Here is a 21,327-nt window from a genome sequence, read left to right as displayed (position 1 = left end):
TTTTAATAACAAAATAATAAAATTACACACTTCAGCGACAACACGGCGAATTGTATAGACAATTTAGCTACATGTTTATTGTCCATTTATTTTTACTGTATCACTGCGAGTCCCCAAAGATCAAAATAACCAGACGATTTTCACCAAAAATGTCCAAAATCCAATAATATTAATATATTTGAAACAGTATTAGGAATATATTTAATTCTTACTAATTACAACTGATTTTCCACATTATGTCCATTTTGCATTTTGTTATTTTGAATTCTTTTTTTCTCAGTTTTATAATTTTATTATTATTAAAGTTTGCGTATAGTTTCTGTCAGAAACTTTCTGATACGATAGAGCCACTCGTTCAGCCGTTAGACAGTCTATAAAAAAATCGTAATGATTAAATTTAGTATGAAATCATTATTAGTTTTTCTGATAATATTGATAAACATTTAATGACTTGGAAGCTAGCTGATTTTTTTTTTTACCAATTATATGTCGTAGACTAAATATTATAGTAGGTAACAAATTTTCAATACCTATTATACTAATTTATTTTACTTACTACTTACATTTTCGTCTTGAAACCAAAGCTACGTCACTATTACAGTAGTAATTAAGTATAGGTACACGGTCGACAGTATTGTTAGTTTCAATGTACAACCATTTGTCCGTTTATAAATAAAGAATAGTATAATATACTATGAACTTCGTTTCAGCCGATTCACAAGAATAATTTATTATAGTTAAAATAAAAATCACTGTCGTGTTCTATTGTTAGATCATGTACGAGTGTTATAGGTATTATTATAATAGTAGTAGGTACAATATTTAAATATTAGTTTTCAGCAGCTGATTATAGTCGGCGGTGGCAACACTGTAAAGTCTGTTGCTCTCGTTTGAGACAGCCTGTACTACTAGGGTCGATGTTTTTATTTTTTTTTATTAATAATTGCTGGGTTTGTGTTTTTTTTTTTTATGTAGCTGCTGCCTGTTACTGTTATGTAAATCATTATCGTTTTGAAGACGCTTTTAATGTGAAAAAAAGCTCGGTCGGTTATACATCAATCACATTCCAACGGGATTGTGAATGCGTTTTTCGAGTTCGATTGGTGTTCTCATCTGTTTGGTGTTGTGTGTGAAAAACTAAATTCGTAATATTAAAAGTAAAAAAGTGACACGTTCGTTGGTTCAATAAGTATGTATTTTGTTGGCAATCTGGAATGGCTGAAATGATTTTTATTTTTAATTTTTCATGATCTAAGTTCTAATGTTATTGTAATTAATAATAATATTAAAAAAACACGTACTTTGTTAAGAACGTGCACGTAGAATGTTAAGTCATCCGATCCGTCGAGCTGATCGCGAGCCGTTTCCGTCCGATTATTGTATAATGATTGCGCGACGCTATTACACTGTGCCTCCGACCGGCGCGTATTGCCGGGGGCCGTTCGTCGAATTAAAATCCGTTTGCCGTTCGGTCGTCGCGAATTTAGTGGATATTTCGCTTGCCGAAGCGTACGGGTAGCTTCTTATTAATTCTCATTCGTATTATGTTCGACGTGTTCAATGATTTTACTCAAAGTTCTTTGCAAAACTCATTTACATATGAAATGCTGCTAGTACTGCATATATTTAAGCTTAAGCAAACCGTTTTGCTAATTTTTATCCAACCAATATATCTTAAAATGTATTCATTACCTATCTATTTGCTTTTTTTTTTAACATTTCATGATTAGTCACCCTAACTCAATGTTATAAACATAATGAAATTGAATATTTTTAATCTTATGCAGAGATTTGTGTAATTATCTGTTACCTACCTATATAGGTATTCTTACTGCTCTAAGATGTCCAACTGTAATTTAGTAGATATGCCTAGTACCCTATCATTTTGAATAATTTATACGATTCTTTGTTTAACCATAAATTCAATGTTCTATAACAGCTTTTAAGAAAATATTCATATTTATAAAATCAATTTATATTTTTCATGTTAAACACCTATAGCTTGAATTTATTACTAAAAATTATGAAAATATTTTTACGCTTAATGCTGTGTTGTTGGTATCAAATTATTGTTTTTGTTGAACTGAAATAGTTAAAATATTGATAGTTTATCAAAAGTACTTATTATATATCATAAATGATAAAATGTAACCTAAATCGATATTTTCTACATATTTAAAAGTAGGTATGTATCAAATTATTTTCAAATTGCTTTTAACCATTAAAAAGAATAGTAATTGAGTAGGTACTAAACATTATCCTATTATATCAAAATCCATTGAATTCCTTTCGTTCGGTGTTTTCATTTATGAGTCGCAACTCATCATCTGGGCGTATATGAATCCAAGTAATTCTGACAGCTCGACTAATGGTATGAAGTACGTCAAAAATTGTTCTATTACATATAATCATATTATTTAATGGCCATGTTGTGTTACATGTAGTAATATATTAATAACATTTACTTATTGCTTTTAATGTTTTATAATATGGTATTATGTAATGTTTTATAGAATTGAACATGTCCAGAAATGAAAGGCATAGAAGTGATAAAAGAGCTTCATCAAGTCGTGCCAGATCTAAAGGTATTTTAAAATTCAAAGATTTTGAAATTTAAATACTTGACAATTGTGTTATTATTAATTCTAGAATCACCAAGAAGAGAGTTGGAAAATGTTGTTAAGAGAGCTCGAAAAGATAGAGATCAAAGTCAATATTGGATTAACAAAGTCTTAGAAGCTGAAGAAAAAGATCCAAACAGGTATGCTAATTTTTTTTATGATGTCAGATTAATTATACATTTAAATTTTAAATTTGAATATTAGTAGTTAGATTTATATATTCAGTTTATATTTAGAATATAATGCTATACATATATATCTAGTAGACAAGATACTTAATAAAGTTCTACTGATAAGTATTATATTTTTGACTGAAATAGCGAGTATAGATACCTACATTTAATACTCAACAACAAATTTTTGATAATTTTACACTAAGTATTAAAAAAAAGGGTAGTCAAGTGGGTAACACTCTACTGTGCAGTAGGTATCAAGAGGATCTAGATCATAGAGTAGGACTCTATAATGGATGTGTTAAATTTGAATGCAATGATAGTTATCATTTTCAGCCTAAGATATATTATTTTCCACTGGGCAGTGAAAAAGGTGTTTTATGTGTTTATGACCTGAATACCCCAAAATTAAATTATAATATAGAGAAAATACTGATTTAAATAACTGGAATTTGTTTTAAATTTCTAACACTAGTTTTGAACTATAACAAAAATCTAAAATTATTTGATAGTAAATCATTGTTTTACAAGTACATTTTTGATTTCGTAAAAATTTTATCTGGTCAACAGTCAACTTCTTTTATAATTATTATAAGTCAAAGTTATTGAAAATCTAAAATTAAACATTCAATTCTTAGCTACTTATACAACATTTTTTATAAATTTTAATTACAAAATAATTTACAAACATTCATGATTTTGACGAATTTTGTCAATATTTAAAATTCAAACGCTAATAAAAAAAAAAAAATTGAAACTTATTCAAAAAAAATTCATCGACATTTATAATAAAAAAACAACAAATATTTCAAATGCCTACGAGTATATAAATAACAGTATTTAAGTGTTTAAATAAGCGAAATATTTTTGAAATTAAATTATTTAAAAAAAATTCTATTCTAAATAACTGATAAAATGTTCTTGTATAATATACGACTTATACTTTTTGAATAATAACTAATATTTAAAATGGTTAAAGGATCAATCGTTATCGTTACGCAGTTTCATACAAATTTAAAAATTAGATACTCATAATATTTTTTCTATAATGACGCTCGAGTTTTCTCTAAAGCTATTTGAAGGAAAACTTTGTTTTGAATTTTTTAACCTAAGATATACATACTAAACATTTTATGAATTTTCAACTATAAAATTGCTTGCAAATTTTCGCCATTTTGACATATTTCTTAAAAATTTGAAATTAAAACGGTTATAAAAAATTGTAAAACTTCTTATATTTGATCTATATAATAATGCACCTAGGATATTCAATTCGCCACCGGAAACCTCCCTTGAAGTTTTAAATTGAAGCTTTATTTTGATAAGTTATGGTGTACACAAACACAAAAATAAAACATAATACTGTAGAATCAATACATGTATTACTCCGTTCAGAATTTAAAACCAGTGAATTGAGTTTTTTTAACCTCTTCATTAAATGCTTTATTTGTAAAAAAAATACTTATCTTTAATTTTGTTTCCTTTTAGGTTCTGAAAGTGCTGAATGTATTGATTTTAGAATAATGTGTTTTTTTTGCGTGTGTGTGTACACCATTGTCAAAATAACGTTTCAATTTAAAACTTCAGGGGTGGTTTCCGGTAGAAAATTGAATATCCTTAGTGCATTATAGAGGTCAAAAGTAAGAAGTTTCCAGCAGTTTTCATGACAATCAGGAACAATTATAAAAAATTAACAAAAAAACTGGAGTTTTTACGTAAACATAGTTTTCGACAAAATCGATTTTTTTGATATGGTTGTAACTCAAAAATGAATTACTGTAAATACTTGAAATTTTCATCAAATTTTTATACTAGTGTTGTCTTTATACTGCTAAATTTTCAAAATATTTTTGCTTTCTTTGAGTTATTTATAGACAACTGAAATTTTTTATTTTTTTTTGAAGTGTTGATAAAAAAATATTGGGTTCCCAAAAAAACTTGAAAATTTAATACGTTTTTTATAAGTTGTTCTTATTGTAGTTAAAAAATATCAAACATCGTTAGTCATAATTTTTTTTATAAGCGATTAAAGTTCAAATGTTTACGAAATATGTCTAAATTGTGAAAATTTGCTAGTACTTATATAGTTGAAGTTACATAAAAATTTTTGTATTTATATTTAAGGTTAAAAAATTCAAGTGTTATTATAGACAAAATTGTATGAGTGTTTGAATTTAAAATTTTTACGAAATCGCGTAACAATAACGATTTATCCTCAAACAATTTTAAATATTTGTTATTATTCTAAAAGTATAAGTCGTAGATACTTGAAAATTTCACCAGTTATTTAGTTAGGCATTTTCTTTACATCATTTAATTTTTTTAATATTTCGCTTATTTTAATGCTATTTATATTATGCATTTGAAATATTCTTTTTTGTTTAGTTTTTTTTTTTTATAAATATCGATAAAAAAATTTCAGTCGATTCAAAATACTTGAAAATTTAATACAAAGTTCCTCATAAGTTAGTGATTCAAAAATTATAAGAATATATAAGCACAATTTTTTATTGGCATTTGAAGTTCAAATATTGACAGCAATTCGTCAAAATCATAAATATTTGCAAATTATTTTATAGTAAAAATTTATAAAAATTGTTGTATAAGCAGCTAAGAGTTGAAAATTTATTATCAGATTTCCTATATGTTTGGCTTACAACAGTGGTTTTTAACCTTTTGTAGATCACAGACCCCTGATGAAAAGTTTTTTGATACCACGGACCCCCTTACCAATTTTTTTTTTTAATATCTTTTTTTTACATCATGTTAACATAATAAATATTTTATATTATAATTACATAAGTAGACATAACAAAACATATTAATTAAACATTTATAATTATATTGTGTCACAGAGTTTTAAAGCTGCCACGGACCATAAGTTAAGAACCGTTGGCTTACAATAATTATAATTGAACTTAAATTTTGGGGTATCAGGTCATTAAAACATAAACCACTTTTTTCACCACCCACTGAAAAATGTATCCATACAATGATATCTATCTTTGAATTCAAATTTAATAGTGACCTACTATACAGCAGAAGGTTACTCACTTGACCACTCTTTTTTTTAATTAAATACTATACTATGTAATGTTTAATTTAGCAAATATATTATTTTATATACATATATGCATACAACTTATTTAAGTATATATTTATTTTATAGATGGAAACATTCTGGTTATAAAGAATTGTACAGTGATCGAAGATCTAGGTCAATCAGTAGGCGTTCATCTAGTAGCTTTTCTTCTAGTTGTTCTCGTACATCTATTCGTAGATCTCCTTCCCATAAGCGACGTAAACCTCTTTCACGGTCTCCCGATTTAAGAAGATCACGCCGATCATTATCACTTAGAAGGGGATCTCCATTAAATAGACGCCGTTCACCATATCGAACTAGAAAGTCTCCTTTAACTTTACATTCTAGAAGAAGACGTAGGTCTACCTCGGAGTCACCAACAGCCAATGGTTCACGTATAAGGCGGTCTAGATCTTTAAGTAGAAGACGCAGATCTCCTTTACTCGGTCGCAGCCGTAGATTAGGAATAACTTCACCACCTCCTAAAAGAAGAGTGTCTAAAAAACATGGTCTTAAACGTATTCGAACATCATCAGCTGAGGAGGTATATTTTTTTAATTTTATAAGAAAAACTATTTTTATGACTATTATTAATTAATATTTTAGGTACGTTCATCAAGTGTAAGTTCATGTTCAGATTCTCATTGTTCAGTATGTGAAGCTAGAATACCTGCTGCTAGACGTGAACCACCACCAGAACCATTAGCTAGGCCAAAATCTCCAAAAATGTCTAGACCTGTTATTCCCATACATGAACGTTCTAGGTAATTAATTTTTTTTGAAAAATTTGCTTTTGTAATTTTTTGAACTATTAATATTTTAATTTAATTTTAGATCAAGATCATTTTCAGTACCAAGGTACACACCTGTAGTAGAAGTAAGTTCTACTACTGGATTACCGAAGGCTGGTCCAATTCCAGAGCCTGCAACTACTAAAACTAAACGTATCAAAAAAGTGAAATCGCACAAAAAGAAAAAATCACATAGATCAAAGTCTTCACAAATTGAAACTGTATACATAAATTATTTTAATATTAAATTATATTTTAAAGTTTTACCAGTGTTTTTTCTTTTTAGGCTGTTTTACATCAACCAACAATAAAAGTAGAATCTATGTCTGAAGAAGAATCTAGTGTTGGTGGTTCAGATATGCCAATGAGTTCTTCTTCTGGAGGTCAATTAACATTATCTGAACGTTTTAGTAAGATGGCTCAAATGGGTCGTGCCCATGAGTTACCACAAAGGAGTCTTCGTGTAACAGCTGGTGATGAATTCAGAGTTGAAATGGGTTCACCTCCTCATCCATTTCCTACTCCAGCTTTAGGGTAAATATTAGAAAAACCAATTTAATTGCTAAAATTAATCATGTATTTTTATTAGGTCATTACCTGAGGGTACATCTATTGAAGATGTTAAAGGCCGTTATGCTTATTATAAAGATCAAGGGTATTTAGGCGATCTTACATTAACTGATTATGTCAAGTGGGAAGAATGGTGGTATAAATACCAAGATTGGTTAGAAGCAGAACGTGCGTATGATGCTCATTTGGATAGGTATAGAGACAGACGATATAGAGATGAACCTCCTATATTCTGACACGAGAAAAGCTCCATGCGTGGTCATCAGCAATATACAGAATCTGACGAAGATGTGTAATGAAATATAGTAATAACAATAATTGAAAATTATTAACAGTTAAAAGTTATCAATAATAATTTGTGATCTGTGCATAGACAAATATATTAATTGTTGAAAATAATGACTTGAAATATGACTTTATCACATTTGATACCAACGAACCTATGAATTAAGCAGCTTTCCTTATGGCATGCTTATAACTTTATAAATGTTTTTTACTATAAATATTTACCTAGATCATTTAGTAGGTAATCAAAATTGAGTTATTATAACGTATATTAATTTCTTATCATTTTTGACGAAATTGCAGCTTTTATACAGTAGATTTAATCTGAGTATTGTTATTACTTATTTGTAACCATGTAAATTACACATTAAGTGAAATTGTTATGTAAAAGTTAATGTGCGAAAAATTTAATGAGTAGATAATATTATGTTTATCATGTATAACAAAATATTTGAGTCAAACCCGGAAACATTTTATTAATTATTAAGTTAAAACACACATATATATATATGTATGTATACATATTTATATATTATATATATTTTCTATATTATATTTTTAATTTTAGTGAAAACTAATACCCAGTTGAATTACTGTTGTTGTTAAATAAAATAATGTCTAATATAATATTTGATATTTAATTTTTTGTTTCTTAATTCCCAAAAATATAATTTGTTCACATTGATTATTCTGTTTTATTTATTGAAATAAAATATTATATTAATAAAAATATCATGTTTTACTTGTACCTATCATAAAAAAGAAAATTTTAAGTTATGGTGCAATTGGTGCATAATGTGATATAAAAAACAAACAAAGATTAGTTATAAAATCAATTGTAGTTTATAGTTAATCAAGATTAATGAAAATATCAAATATCAGCACTGTCTGTTATTTGTATTATGTCTTGCAGTCAATTTGAATTACTTATATGATAAATCAAATAATTTAGTGAGTTTTTATTAAATATGAGTTAACTATCACTATAACAATTTATAGATGAGAAGATTATGTAACGAGTATTAATTTGTATTCAGTTTTTATTATTTTACAAATCGTTTTAATGAAACATTCAGTAAAATGGTTTTAAACTTAGATTTATTTATGGACCTTTGTATAAATGATTTTGGTTATTTTTAATATTGAACAACTTTTTTGTACACATGTAGACTTGTAGAGATTTAAACCAGTTAATAAATATTTACTACTGAAAGGTATTTATGTTCGGATCATAGTTTGAATCCTTCTATAAGACAAATAATATTTAATTAAAAGAATTGTGTAGAGTGACTAGTGAGTATAGAAAAATATTGCATCTACCACTTATGGTATACTAAATTATTATTTTGTCTCCGATGGTAAAAATATTATAATAAATCATTCATATTCTATTAAAATTATTTTTCTTTTTTTAAATAACATTTGCAAAATTTTAACAATTTGTTCGAGAAGTCTATTGTTAATTTTCAAACCCTTAAATAGTCAGTGACATAGTGAAATACCCAATTATATACAATATCACGATACTTCAAAATCTTTTGTAGTATTATTTAATAGTCGAATGTCGTCTCGTTTAATATCGTGATCGACTAACGAGTCGAACACATATCGATTAAATTCATCATTTCCACAAATGAGCCATAACGTTTTCAAGTCCTGTTGTTTATCGACTATTTTAGCCACACAGTCTTGCGATATCCTTCCTTCGGTTATGTTTTCGTTGTACCAAAACGATTTCGAACGTTGTGACCAGTCGTGTTCCCTGGTCAGGTACAGATGGACCGCACAGTTCCAATAGGCCGCGCAATCGGCCAACTCCTTGCGCATCAGCACCCCGTCGAGAGTCTTACACGAGTAGTGCAGTCTCAGCAACGTCTCGCACTTGTCGTCGTCCAACGCGTTGCGCATCAGACCCACGAAGGCGGCCACGCCGGTACCGCCGGCGAACATCACCACCGAATCGTATCCGTCGTACCGCACGCCGCCGTAGGGCCCGCGGACCCCGACGACGTCGTCCACGGACATGCCCAACAGCCGGCCGGTGAACCGTCCGCCGGGATGGGCCTTGACGAGCACGTCGAACGAACAACCGTCGTCGGCCACGGCCACCGGCGTGTACGGCCGGTCCAGGCCGTCCGCCAGCCGGACGTGCACGTGCTGCGAGTACGCGATCGGCAGCCGGCCGCGGGCCGCCGGCGTGGCCGCGAACGTGTACGCGTGTACGTCGTCGTGGCCGAGCGGCCGCGCCGAGACGATCCTGTACGGCGTGCACTTGGTGGCCGACAGCAAGTCCCGCCGCAGACCGTCGCCCCGGCCGGTCCGGCGCCGACGTCGCCACCGCGCGCACTCGCGGTCGTACACGTCGAACACGCATTCCGCGCACCCGTTACCGCAGCAGTCCGATTCGGACGGACGTTCCGGCGGCGGGTCGTACATCATGAAGTGTCGCGGGGTCGGCGGATGACAATATACTGACGGCGGAGTTTTGAAAACTGGTCGCGAGACACGAACACGATCATGAGCAATTGACGGTCGGTGGTCGACGTCGGTATTTTTTTTTAGTCATTAATTATTATTAACGAACGTTGAACGACTGAACGAGAATCCCAATATTCCATTATCAATGTTATCATTCTTAATATTTCTAATCTACTTGCTGTTATCACTGAACACGCTATCAAAAAATCAAATGAAACTTCCGTAGACCGGCAGCTGCAGCTTTTATGACGGCTATTATTATTATAGACCACCACAGCTGATATACCAGCTATAGAATTGATTGAAGTCACCGTCCGCCATTCAATAAGAACTAAGAAGCCAACACAGATGTAGATAACTATTATTACCCGTATAATAATCTATGATTATCTATACCTTTTAAATTCATTAGTATGGAGCAGGGGCGTACTCACACGGGGGGGGGGGGTCATGGGGTTTGAACCCGCCATTGGCCGTAGTTTTTAGATTCCGAACGAAGTGATGTATGTATTGATTTTAACTTTGGCGGTGGTTTCCGATGGCAAAGTGAATATCCTTGGTACATTATAGAGATCAAAAGTAAACATTTTCCAACAGTTATCAAAAAAATTTAGATAAACAAAAAAAAAAGTGACGAAAAAACTAGAATTTTTACGCAAAATTAGTTTTCTGAAAAATCGTTTTTTCATATGGTTGTAACTCAAAAACTAATCATTGTAAATACTTGAAATTTTCACCAAATCCTTATATTAGTGTAATCTATATACAGTACAATTTTAAAAATATTTTGAAGTTTTTTGAGCTGAAACAACTAAAATTTTCGATTTTTCTGAGAATTTTTTTTGAAGTATCGATAAAAAAATTTTGGGGGTAAAAAAAAACTTGAACTATTAATATAAGCTTCCTTATGAGTTTTTCTTATTATAGTTAAAAAAAAAATCAAAAATCGTTAGTCATAATTTTTTTTTATAAGCGTTTATGGTTTAAAATTTTATGATATATGTCATAATCGCGAACATTTGCAAGTAATTTTATAGTTGAAAAATCATTAAGTTTTTTGTGTTCATTTCTAAGGTTAAAAAATTTAACACTAAGTTGTCCATAAGTTTTCCTTCAAATAGCTACAGAGAAAACTCGAATCATCATTGTAGGAAAAATTTCATGAACGTTTGAATTTTAAATTTTTACGAAATCGCGCAACGATAACGATTTATTCTCAAACGATTTTAAATATTTGTTATTTTTCAAAATGTATAAGTTGTAGATACTTGAAAATTTTATCAGTTATTTTGATTGGCATTTCTTTACACGACTTAATTTTCAAAATATTTCGCTTATTTGAATGCTATTGTCTATTTGTAGGCATTTATAATTGTTATAACTAATATTTAATTACACTAAACATTAAGATTACGGGGGATGTGGGGGGTAGAGCCCCGCACTTTTTTATCTTAGAAAATTTTCAAAGCCCCTCCCCACCTCATTGAAAAGTCCTGAGAACGCCACTGGTATGGTGTACCTACAACAGTGGTCTTCAACCGCTTAGATCTCGAAAGATATATGCCTAAAAAGTGGGTCGCTTATCCAAAAGACCAAAAAGTTGAAGACCACTAGAGTACAGTTCCAACTTTGGGGACAAAAGAATTTTATATACGAATATCAAGACTATTTTTTTTTATAGGTTTGCATATATTTACAGGAAAGATATAGGTATATTTTTATAAACGGAAAAAAAGTTTATAAAATTAATATTTTTACAATCTACATGGAGACTATAAAGATACCTGTTGCTGGCCGATTTTGTGTATTTTTTATTTTACAGGGGAGACATTGTGCGAGTTTCAAAACTATAAGGTTTTGTGTTCACAGATATGCCGTATCTACATTATATTCGTAAAATAAAGTGTCAAACATTTTAATTTTTACTATGATACGTTTTGAAAAAAAAACTAGAGATAGATTCAACCAATGCTTATAAACAAACTTTGACGTAAATCCATTATCGTTGAGATTAATATTTGTCTTATTTATATGTTTACCTGTAGTAGGTCCTGTACATAAAAAAATATCAAAAATTAATAAAACAATAGTCAATACTGCAAATTATAAAAGTAATCATTGCAATCATGGTAATTTATAAGTATTTTATATTAAGATTTGGTTTTGTTTTTATTATTATAGTTTGTTAACATTTTTATAAGCCATATAATAATTCTACTTTAATAATTAATGAGGTACTGTTATAGTAGGTATGTAAACTGCTCTCTCTACAAGTTAATTATTCGAACCTTTTTCTTGCTATATTCCTATAAGTATCTTCAAATAATTTTCTTATTATTTTAGTTGACAGATTGTATTTTATATATATTAATTTAATAAAAAAAAAATGTTAATATATATATATTTAGGTATATATATTTACATATATAAACTATATTAGACTTTTAAACTAGATTAAAAACGATTATGTAGCAAATAATAATATAGCTATATAGATTTAATAATTCTTAAGAAAATAAAGTTAACAAAATGAGATTTTTTGGCAGAGCTCAGAGATCGTGTGAATGTGTTATCTGTAAAATAAAACAATATAATTAAATGATATTATTTGAACTGTGTATGTTGTGTTTTAATAGTGACATGTAACAATTAACTTCATGTCGGAATAGTAATCGGCGTATGTTATATACATACGATAAAATATAAGTATACAGATATTATTATGACATAAGAAAACGATCAGTAAAACAAGTTGGCAACTCTCCCTGCATCGTGATATTGATGTATATCTACCTAAGGTTTTCCCGGGAGCCGGGACGACCGAGTCCCTATATTGATTTTTCATTTACACACTCACACACATCCCCATAGTATTATTATACTGAGTATACTGTGTTAGCAGCGATCGGAACTCTGATTTTCATTTTCCGTTCCTTCTAACAAGATAACGTTTACTTTTCATTCTCAGCCTTCGACACTCGTTCGGTAAGTAATGTGTTTTTATGTAACTATTCATATTTTTATAGTAATTACCGTGTTCTGCATGTACACGAATATAATATTATAATATAATTATAACGTACAATATTCGATTACAAAATATTTGAAAATTACAATCGCATACCGTTATTAAAGTACCTTTATAAATTCGCAGATTGTTTCATAAATAATTTTTAAGTGTGTGCACATAGGTATAGGCGTATAGCACACATATGGTAGTGGAATATTCCTACTCGATTATTATTAGTATTATAGTGACTAGATATTTCTTAAAGGTGGTTAATAATACATAGGTATACATATATTTGTTTTGTACTTTTTGTATTATTGTTAAATATAATTTTTAGAATTATTTATATTTGATACTGAGTAATATTTATCACTTGATGCGATTACTTAAATACGGCTCGAAGATGAGAGGGAAGGGGGCAGGAGATGCAGGGACACTCCACCTTTACTAGTTGCGTCATTGTAACCGATTTCATTGACGTTACATGCTATTAAGCAGGACTTAATCGGAGCAATTATTGAGTTTTACTTAATTAACAAATCATGCGATAATAAATGAAACGCATAATAATTATATAGATTTATTTTTATTAAGTACTAAAGAAAATTTCTTTAATATAATATGATTTTGATAATGGGTTATGGATAGGCAATTTTATGAAGAATTATTAGATAAAATAATATTTCAAATTCGTACTTTAGGAATCTAGAGGATGTCGTTTACCGTAAACGTTAGACATTTGTTTACCCATAACGTTGCGATGTTTTACAGTTTACACTAATAAAGACTTATTACTAAATTAAAACTTGACTATTTTAGAGAGAACATAAAACCAATTTGAAATCGTTTTTAGTTATGGATTATAATTATTATGGGCCATACATTGTGAATCGATGTTTGATTAAATAATTTTAATTTTTTTTTAGAACATAAAACTAAAAGGTCATTAGGAATTCACTGTGACAAAATGGCTAACGCGGATGCATATAGCTACAGTAATACATCTAATTCCGAATTATTGGGTCTTTCAAATTTAGTTCTCCAGCCGTACGAATCCAACCCAAATTTAAAAGAAACTTTTGAAGAAATGTATCAAATGCTTGTGCTACAGGTCAATTCATCAAACGGGCCTGAAGTAAAAAAATTAAAATCCCGTCTAGCGGCCGTGTGCTATCAGTTAGGACGAATGTACCATGATACGGAAGACAATACAGCAATGGCAGAGTCAATGTTTCTCAAGGCCAAAGACACTGTCAAAGATCACGAAACAGAAGCTGACAACGTACTAAGCGTCATTAACTCCCTCAACATGTTGGGTTACATCAAGATAAAGGATGACGAAGATTACGAAGCAGCTTTGCAGTACTTACTGGAGGCACAGCATGTGCACCAAGAGTATAACGAGGAAAGGCGGGGATCGGCCACGACTGCTAATAATCTGCTGCCGAATTGTCCGAAAAAACGCGCTTTAAACACGACTAAGAATCCTCTGATGTGCGCAAGACTGTTTACGTTATTTTATATCATCGAGGTGTATAGGAACCGTGGCAATATCACCGACGCGCTTATGTCCACACATCTTACACTCAAGATTCAGCTGGAAAACAATTTATTTCTACAAAGCCCACTAGATTGGGCCCTGTCTTCTGCTCTAATTGCAAATTTGCTCTGCCAACAGAATGCTTACAAACAGGCCAGACATCATTTGGCGGCAGCCTCTATGTACATGGAGAAAATTATACCTAAACAATTCGAAAGTCTATACAAGTACGTATTTCTATTACCATTGATTATATAAATATGTACTTAATAGTTATGACAATAAGATGATTCACTATGTTTATTAAATTTAAATTTAATATTTAATATTAAAATTAAAAATATTTAAATATTTACCATCGGAAATAAACATATATGATACTCGGTAAATTTTTAACTTACCTATATACTATATAGGTATCCACTGTATTACTTCTGATTTTAAAATGTAGACAATTTAAATTAATTTTTAAAATACAGTTTAAAGAAAAAACTAAAAGAATTTTTTTACAATTATTTGTATGTACCTTAAAAGATAAATAGTTATATTAATTATTAAAAATAAAATGGGTTAGATAGATTAGAATGATGGATAGGTACTAAAGAGAAAAGAAAACATTTATATAGTTTTAGACACTTGTCTTGTATTCCCTATTCAACTAATGATGTGAAACAACTGTACTCTTGTTGTCACTAAGTTAATAAATTAAATTATCAAATGACCAATATAGTATAAATGTATAATACATAAATATTAAACACCTACTTTTATTTGTTTGAACCCTTAAACAAATACAGTAAAAATGTCTACTTACAGTCGATGAGGTTCTTTGATAGATAATTCTTATAATAATATAATAACAAAAAACGTTTCAGTTCAGAAACATATAAACAATACGCAGCAGATATTTCACGTTGTTGGGCCACATACGGATTGAGATTACTGAAGAAGTCCAAAACAAGATTGATGAAGAATAAAACGCACAGAGAACCACCTGGTACGTATAAGTTTGCAGTTTTAAGGGGATTATTGTTTATCATATAAGAATAATATTATATATTTAATATAATAACCTACTATGTAATAATATATGTCATGTATTTACTGTTTTCAGAGATTTTTAGTAATTTATTGTTCAAGAATTTCAACATGCCGCACGAAGAACGGATGACACGGTACTACGTGAATAATTTCGAAGATGCACAATCGTTGGTTAACAGCATAGTGATAAATCTTAATCGTACTAAAAAGTACTATACGTTTGAAAAGACTGCTAATTACTATTCTGATCTATGTATGGACACATGCCTCGCGTACAAATTATTGTCTTACTTTCAAGACAACCCAGAAAAGTATAAAATTATATAAATTATATTATGATTTATGTTTATTGTATATTATGCATAATGCATAGGTATATACAGGCGCGGACTGGTAAAAAAGAGCAAGGGATGCTGTGTAATTTAAAGGGAAAATAACAAAAATTATTATTCTTAGTATTCTTTATGATTGTTATTAATATTTTATTTTTACAAATAGGTAATAGATCTATCTACAATTTTATTAGAGTACCTATTGGCTATTGTAACTTTCGCCTTCAAAATTCACATTCATTTTAATTTAAGTGTGGAGTAATTAAGGCACATTTATACCGATATAGGGTCTTATATATATTTTAGGGCAAGGGATGCTGTAGCATCCCAGCCAGCCCACGCCTGGGTTTATAATTCATACATTATATGAATATGTGCATTGGTTTTTTCTAATATTGCGTTTTTATAAATGTATAGAATGGGGAAGCTTTTCAAAAAAGGAATCGTGGACTTAGAGGTAACCGCTAATAGACTCAATGAGGAGAGTTGTATGAATGTTTGCAGACGCATCTGGTACGAATTGGGAACAGTGTATAGTGATATATTGGATATCAAGTATGAGAAACACGTCAAGAATAGACTGGTGCTCACTGATTCCGCAATTAAGAAGATTAATCAATACGCGAGCTCGTCTATTAGATATTATTCAAAATTTGTCGAATCGTTTTATGTGTATGTATAATTTTTGGTGTTGTTGCAATTTAATGATTAATTAGGTATCATTAAATTTTTTTTTTTATTGATTTTAGGCAAAAAAAGTTACCGGAATATGTGTGTGATTCATTTGTAAAACCAGTGTTGTTAGCTCATTTGCATATGGCTAGATGTAATAACAAAAAGCTTGTGAATCAAAAGAATGTTAAATTAGAGATTCTATTTCAGTGTAAAAAATACTACCAGGTATAACTTTTTTATTATTTATGCTATTTTTTAGTTAAAAATGTTATATATTATTTGTATCTAAGTACCTATCTATTTTAAATTTCCATACGAATTTGTTGTTTTGCCCTCATCACTCATAGTCATAGGTACCCCATAGCCCATAGGTAATAGATATTATGTTTAAAAACCTACTCTAATTAAAAAAAGTTAATTATTAATTATTATGCAAAATAATATAGGTGGTAGGTACCGTAACATAATTTAAAATTTGAACAATATAATTTATAAAAATAGTAAAAAAGTGTAACATTAAAAAAATAAAAAATATTCATGTTCAATTTTTGAGTACCTATAGATATTATGTATTTAGGTATATTTTTTAATATTTAAAAATCAAATTTACAAATTTTTCAAAAAAAAAAAAAAAAACTAAAAAGAACTTTACAGAGTTATGGTATAGACAGTGTAACTCGAGACCACTAGTAAATTGTAAATTGCTTTGATAATGCTTTTAAATATTAAATTTATTTATTAATATTTCTTATATGAACTCCATTATAAACGACTAAACGAGTCTATGACAATAATATACCTTGTAGTTAGTTGGGGGAACACCTGTAAGCTTATGTGGACAATTTTATCTGCAAGCTGTAGCTGGCCACTGTAAGTTATTTTTCTCAATATTAAATGTTCCTTTTTCTGATATAAATAACTAAATAAAAATAAAAGATTATTTTTATTTGAATAAATATTTGTATGTATAATAACAATCTAGAAATTGTATACAATACACATGCTTTTTTGAATTTTTATAATATATAATAATATCAGTGTCTTATTGTGGAAACTAAATTATAATTATTTATTAATATTACAATGCATATACTATTTTTATACTGTTAAATTATGTTTAGTAGGTACTACTTAGTTTATTAAAATATATTCTTCAAAGCCTAACAATAAAAATAGCTATTTTTGTAGAGCTACCTTTAATTCACAATTCTATATTTTGAATACCTACCTAATAATAGTCAATAATTAACTGTTACTTATGTCTCATTATAGACTGTTGTGGATTACTGCGATAGAGATCCTAGATTGGAATCCATGATTCCTGTCGAGTTGAATACTTGTAGAGAATTATTGGAGTCGAATGCATCAAGGGTAGATCAACTGCTCAAGACACACGGCCCAGTAAAATTTTATGTATAATTTTCTAAGCCAAATAATGAATCAAGTGACTATAATAGTAAGATCTTTTTTTTATACAACATATAAATGTCATTCCCCTACTCTTAAACAGTCAATATTATGTAATTTTTAAAAAATATGTTTGGTTATTTTATATTTAAAATATTTAAGTTTTTATTTAATACAAATATAAATATTTATTAAATTCTTGCTAAGATTGAGAAATTATTTAACCATTTGAGGAACAATAATTTCAATGCATTACAATAATATTTCTTATAATCAATTTTTACCATTTTAAAAATGTATATTGTTTATTATCTTGCTTTTTAATATGGTCTGTGGCGTAGCTTTATAAGCTGAGCTCAATAGATTGAAATTTTTAGGAGGTTCCTTTTTATATGAATTGCCACTTACCTATATGATGGGTACTGTGAGAAATTTAACAATTTTTAAATATTGATACTTTGGTAATAGTAGATATTTACTACATACCTAGTGTCTTAATTTCTTAAAAATAATTTACATCATTACTTTAGTAATATATTATATATTACATTTATTTTTGACTTCTGGTTTGTAAATTATACCGATTAATTTAAATTTTAAAATACTGTCAGTATGATATCAAATAAAAACGTAATAATATATTAAATTATACAGATAGGTACTACCTACCTGCTATATTGCTACATCCTTTAGGCTCCAATTGCTCAATAGTTACGCCATGTAGACATAACTCTTATTTACTGTTTTATATTTATTATCATGATTTACTTTTTTTACTTGTGTTATTGCTTATGTTACATCCTCAATGAAATATACAAATAGATATTATGCTGTTGAAAAAAACTTGGAACATTTAATTTATGCTAAAATATTAATAAATTAATTGTAATATTTAAATATTAATTTTAAGATTTTTTATGTTTGTACCTATGAATAATGCATAACTTATGTATCTACCTACTTACTTATATTGTAAGTATTATTAGTTAGTAAATTTATTTGCTTAGTGCTCTAGTGTGTGTTAATAGTTATAATACTAAATTAATTATTATAATAATTGTATGAGTATGATTTATGATTCAATGTTTTTTTTTATAATGTATTACAAAGAAAAATTATATAGACTAGTATTATTGAAGAAACTAAATCATATTTATAAAATAGTTAAATAAGTGCATTTTAATCAATAATATTATTTTTTAAAAAACTAGACAATTTGATAGGTATTAATGAAATCTCCTATAAGTTATGTTATAATATAAAACTATATTAGATAATATTATTGCTCTGTTCTAAAGCCTAAAATACAATATAGAGACCTCAAAATACTTTATAAGGTATTATTAATATTAGTTAAATTTACTTATTTATTAAGATTTCATATAAATGTGATTAATAATATTATCTTTTATTTTTTAAGGAATCTATTGGTTTTTATGACCATTCTAACTGATACCTATATTCTATCCAGCGAGATAATGCATCACGGGCCTACTAAACCTGGTTTTACAGTGTAGTTGAAAACAAAACCCTTACAGAGGGGAACGATTGTTCATTTTTGATAGCAACATGATGCGGGAGGATGCACAGAATCCGGGCGTTCTCTTGCTGGACAGAGTATATGTAATTAGTTCTTTTGAAATTTGAAATTATATAAAACAATACCTATTACCACTATATATTGTTATTTGTTGACTATAGTAAATGATAAAATAATAAGTTAATTATAATACTTAATTAATTATTTATTATGTCCTACATGTTTATAATTGTATTAAGATGAATCTATAATTTAACTGGAATATTTAATAAAACATTTTTTTAACATCATATTTATCTTGTTTTTTATCTACATACATTTTAGATTTTATAATAAAGAAATTAAATTGAAAATGTTTTACTTTTATAAATATTTTGTATAGATATTCTTATTTAAAAGAAAAAACTCGAAAAAAATAATATTGAATATTAACGATTGGAATCATAGAATTATTTTACACATTACCTATGCTATTTATGCTCATACATTTTTTTTTTAAGTTTTCTTTTAAGGTAGTACTTGAAATAAATTAGATAGCAAATATAATTTATTATATAAAATAATTAATACATTTCATAACATTTCATGGTAATAAATAATAATAGTAAATTTACTTAATCCAAACATAGTACCTATCATTTTATCTTATTTTTTAAAGTTCATTATGATCAACAAACCAATCATCTTGTGGTTGTCTGTAAGTTTCATTATCCATGAGTATAAAGTTAATACCAGGACCATAATAGGGAATTATATAATGTGATCCATCAGCCGGACGAACAATTTGTGTTGCAATAAGTACTACATCGACCAACTGGCCAATGAACATGAACCCAAGCGTGCATAGTTTTAGTAAACCAATTGCTGGATAACCTAGATAGAAACGATCCACACCAAACATGCCCAGAAATATGGACAATAACAGTGTTGTGTCATAATGGTAACCGTTGCTGTAATACGAATTATAAGATAATTAAGGTAAAATGATTAGTTAAAATACAAAATAATAATACAATATAAACTTACGTCCATTTACATGGAAATTCTTTCCAAAAGGTCGAGTTTTTGGTTTCTAAGCAGACAATACCATCACTTGCTTTACACCGAACTGAAAAAAAAATTAACAATAATTACAAAATTTAGTTTTATGACATAAAGCAATATCAAACGGATTAAATTATTCAAAACCTTGAGCAACATTGTCTTTGGTACATCCACGCAACTGCTGCGTTTCTGGGTCAATGAATTCATACCCATCATCAGGGCACATGAATTGGCCCATTCGTAGATGTTTACATTCTGTTTCATAGATTGTCGTTTTCCCAGGCCCTGTAGATGGCTGTGCTGAACGCACGCAAAATATCAGTAGGACAACAATCAATAGTGGGCAAGCTAGGTTCATGGCATTATTGATGGCGTCAGTTTCCGAAAAAATAATACTATCAATTACTTATTCACTAATAGTGCTATGTTGTTATAATTTTTATTTTTAAATAATTATAATTTCTAAACCTAATCACAATTACTTTTATAATACTTTATAGTAAGTAAATGTTAATAAATTTAATATTGTAACGATGTCGACTGTTAATTGTTACTCTGTGACACTGTATAACCAGCCGCAGTCTGCAATACCTACTAAAAATTATAGAAAAATGAAAAAGCAAAATCGTAATTTTTTTTTAAAAGTTGACGTTTGTTTTTAGTTTTGATTGTGCAATTTGTACTGATAATATTTTACAGTGTGACCAACGTCGATACAACAAATATGTTTTAATAGCC

At 29.0% G+C, this 21,327-nt stretch overlaps 5 protein-coding genes across 8 annotated transcripts in view; 3 read left to right on the top strand and 2 right to left on the bottom strand.

Annotated features, from left to right (window-relative positions):
- LOC114132681 (semaphorin-1A) overlaps nucleotides 1–21,327 on the top strand; it is a 234,473-nt gene that overhangs the window by 38,139 nt on the left and 175,007 nt on the right. The gene's annotated exons all lie outside the window — the stretch shown is intronic.
- LOC114124713 (serine/arginine repetitive matrix protein 1) lies at nucleotides 965–7,636 on the top strand. 3 transcript variants are annotated; one of them, XM_027988062.2, is made up of 8 exons: nucleotides 965–1,189; nucleotides 2,514–2,585; nucleotides 2,650–2,761; nucleotides 5,964–6,420; nucleotides 6,483–6,640; nucleotides 6,711–6,888; nucleotides 6,954–7,201; nucleotides 7,257–7,636. In XM_027988062.2, exons 2-8 carry the CDS (start codon nucleotides 2,522–2,524, stop codon nucleotides 7,471–7,473), a joined length of 1,434 nt encoding a protein of 477 aa, XP_027843863.2. In that variant the 5' UTR covers nucleotides 965–1,189; nucleotides 2,514–2,521; the 3' UTR covers nucleotides 7,474–7,636. The 3 variants fall into 3 exon arrangements, with proteins under 3 accessions (XP_027843863.2, XP_027843861.2, XP_027843862.2); XM_027988060.2 differs by lacking the exon at nucleotides 965–1,189 and adding an exon at nucleotides 1,196–2,371; XM_027988061.2 differs by lacking the exon at nucleotides 965–1,189 and adding an exon at nucleotides 1,196–2,378.
- LOC114124697 (NADH-cytochrome b5 reductase-like) lies at nucleotides 8,909–10,139 on the bottom strand. Its single transcript, XM_027988039.2, has one exon. The coding sequence runs from the start codon at nucleotides 9,959–9,961 to the stop codon at nucleotides 9,041–9,043; it is 921 nt and encodes a 306-aa protein (XP_027843840.2). The 5' UTR covers nucleotides 9,962–10,139; the 3' UTR covers nucleotides 8,909–9,040.
- Nucleotides 12,819–19,837, top strand: LOC114124694 (KIF-binding protein). Its single transcript, XM_050202250.1, has 7 exons — nucleotides 12,819–12,985; nucleotides 13,937–14,777; nucleotides 15,426–15,547; nucleotides 15,665–15,902; nucleotides 16,341–16,595; nucleotides 16,673–16,823; nucleotides 17,871–19,837. The coding sequence occupies exons 2-7, from the start codon at nucleotides 13,978–13,980 to the stop codon at nucleotides 18,015–18,017; spliced, it is 1,713 nt and encodes a 570-aa protein (XP_050058207.1). The 5' UTR covers nucleotides 12,819–12,985; nucleotides 13,937–13,977; the 3' UTR covers nucleotides 18,018–19,837.
- LOC114124692 (TM2 domain-containing protein CG10795) lies at nucleotides 20,075–21,254 on the bottom strand. The gene is made up of 3 exons (XM_027988035.2): nucleotides 20,734–21,254; nucleotides 20,572–20,653; nucleotides 20,075–20,495 (listed from the first exon to the last, which is right to left on the bottom strand). Exons 1-3 carry the CDS (start codon nucleotides 20,945–20,947, stop codon nucleotides 20,198–20,200), a joined length of 594 nt encoding a protein of 197 aa, XP_027843836.2. The 5' UTR covers nucleotides 20,948–21,254; the 3' UTR covers nucleotides 20,075–20,197.

This window comes from Aphis gossypii, chromosome 2 (assembly GCF_020184175.1).
Source record: "Aphis gossypii isolate Hap1 chromosome 2, ASM2018417v2, whole genome shotgun sequence".
In the NCBI taxonomy this organism is placed as follows: Eukaryota; Metazoa; Arthropoda; class Insecta; order Hemiptera; family Aphididae; genus Aphis; species Aphis gossypii.
Note: the sequence above shows the minus strand (reverse complement) of the source record. Positions and strands in the feature narration are given on the sequence as shown.

What these genes read in the sequence shown, in the direction of transcription:
- LOC114124692 (XM_027988035.2), bottom strand. Translation starts at nt 20,947, where the DNA reads ATGAACCTAGCTTGCCCACTATTGATTGTTGTCCTACTGATATTTTGC. An exon ending in CAAAGACAATGTTGCTCAAG is followed by an intron (nt 20,654 to 20,733) that starts GTTTTGAATAAT and finishes TTTTTTTTTCAG; the next exon opens with TTCGGTGTAAAGCAAGTGAT. An exon ending in GAATTTCCATGTAAATGGAC is followed by an intron (nt 20,496 to 20,571) that starts GTAAGTTTATAT and finishes TTCGTATTACAG; the next exon opens with CAACGGTTACCATTATGACA.
- LOC114124713 (XM_027988060.2), top strand. Translation starts at nt 2,338, where the DNA reads ATGAATCCAAGTAATTCTGACAGCTCGACTAATG. An exon ending in AAGTCGTGCCAGATCTAAAG is followed by an intron (nt 2,586 to 2,649) that starts GTATTTTAAAAT and finishes TATTAATTCTAG; the next exon opens with AATCACCAAGAAGAGAGTTG. An exon ending in CCCATACATGAACGTTCTAG is followed by an intron (nt 6,641 to 6,710) that starts GTAATTAATTTT and finishes ATTTAATTTTAG; the next exon opens with ATCAAGATCATTTTCAGTAC.
- LOC114124694 (XM_050202250.1), top strand. Translation starts at nt 13,978, where the DNA reads ATGGCTAACGCGGATGCATATAGCTACAGTAATACATCTAATTCCGAA. An exon ending in AACGCACAGAGAACCACCTG is followed by an intron (nt 15,548 to 15,664) that starts GTACGTATAAGT and finishes TACTGTTTTCAG; the next exon opens with AGATTTTTAGTAATTTATTG. An exon ending in TTTGTCGAATCGTTTTATGT is followed by an intron (nt 16,596 to 16,672) that starts GTATGTATAATT and finishes TATTGATTTTAG; the next exon opens with GCAAAAAAAGTTACCGGAAT.
- LOC114124697 (XM_027988039.2), bottom strand. Translation starts at nt 9,961, where the DNA reads ATGATGTACGACCCGCCGCCGGAACGTCCGTCCGAATCGGACTGCTGC.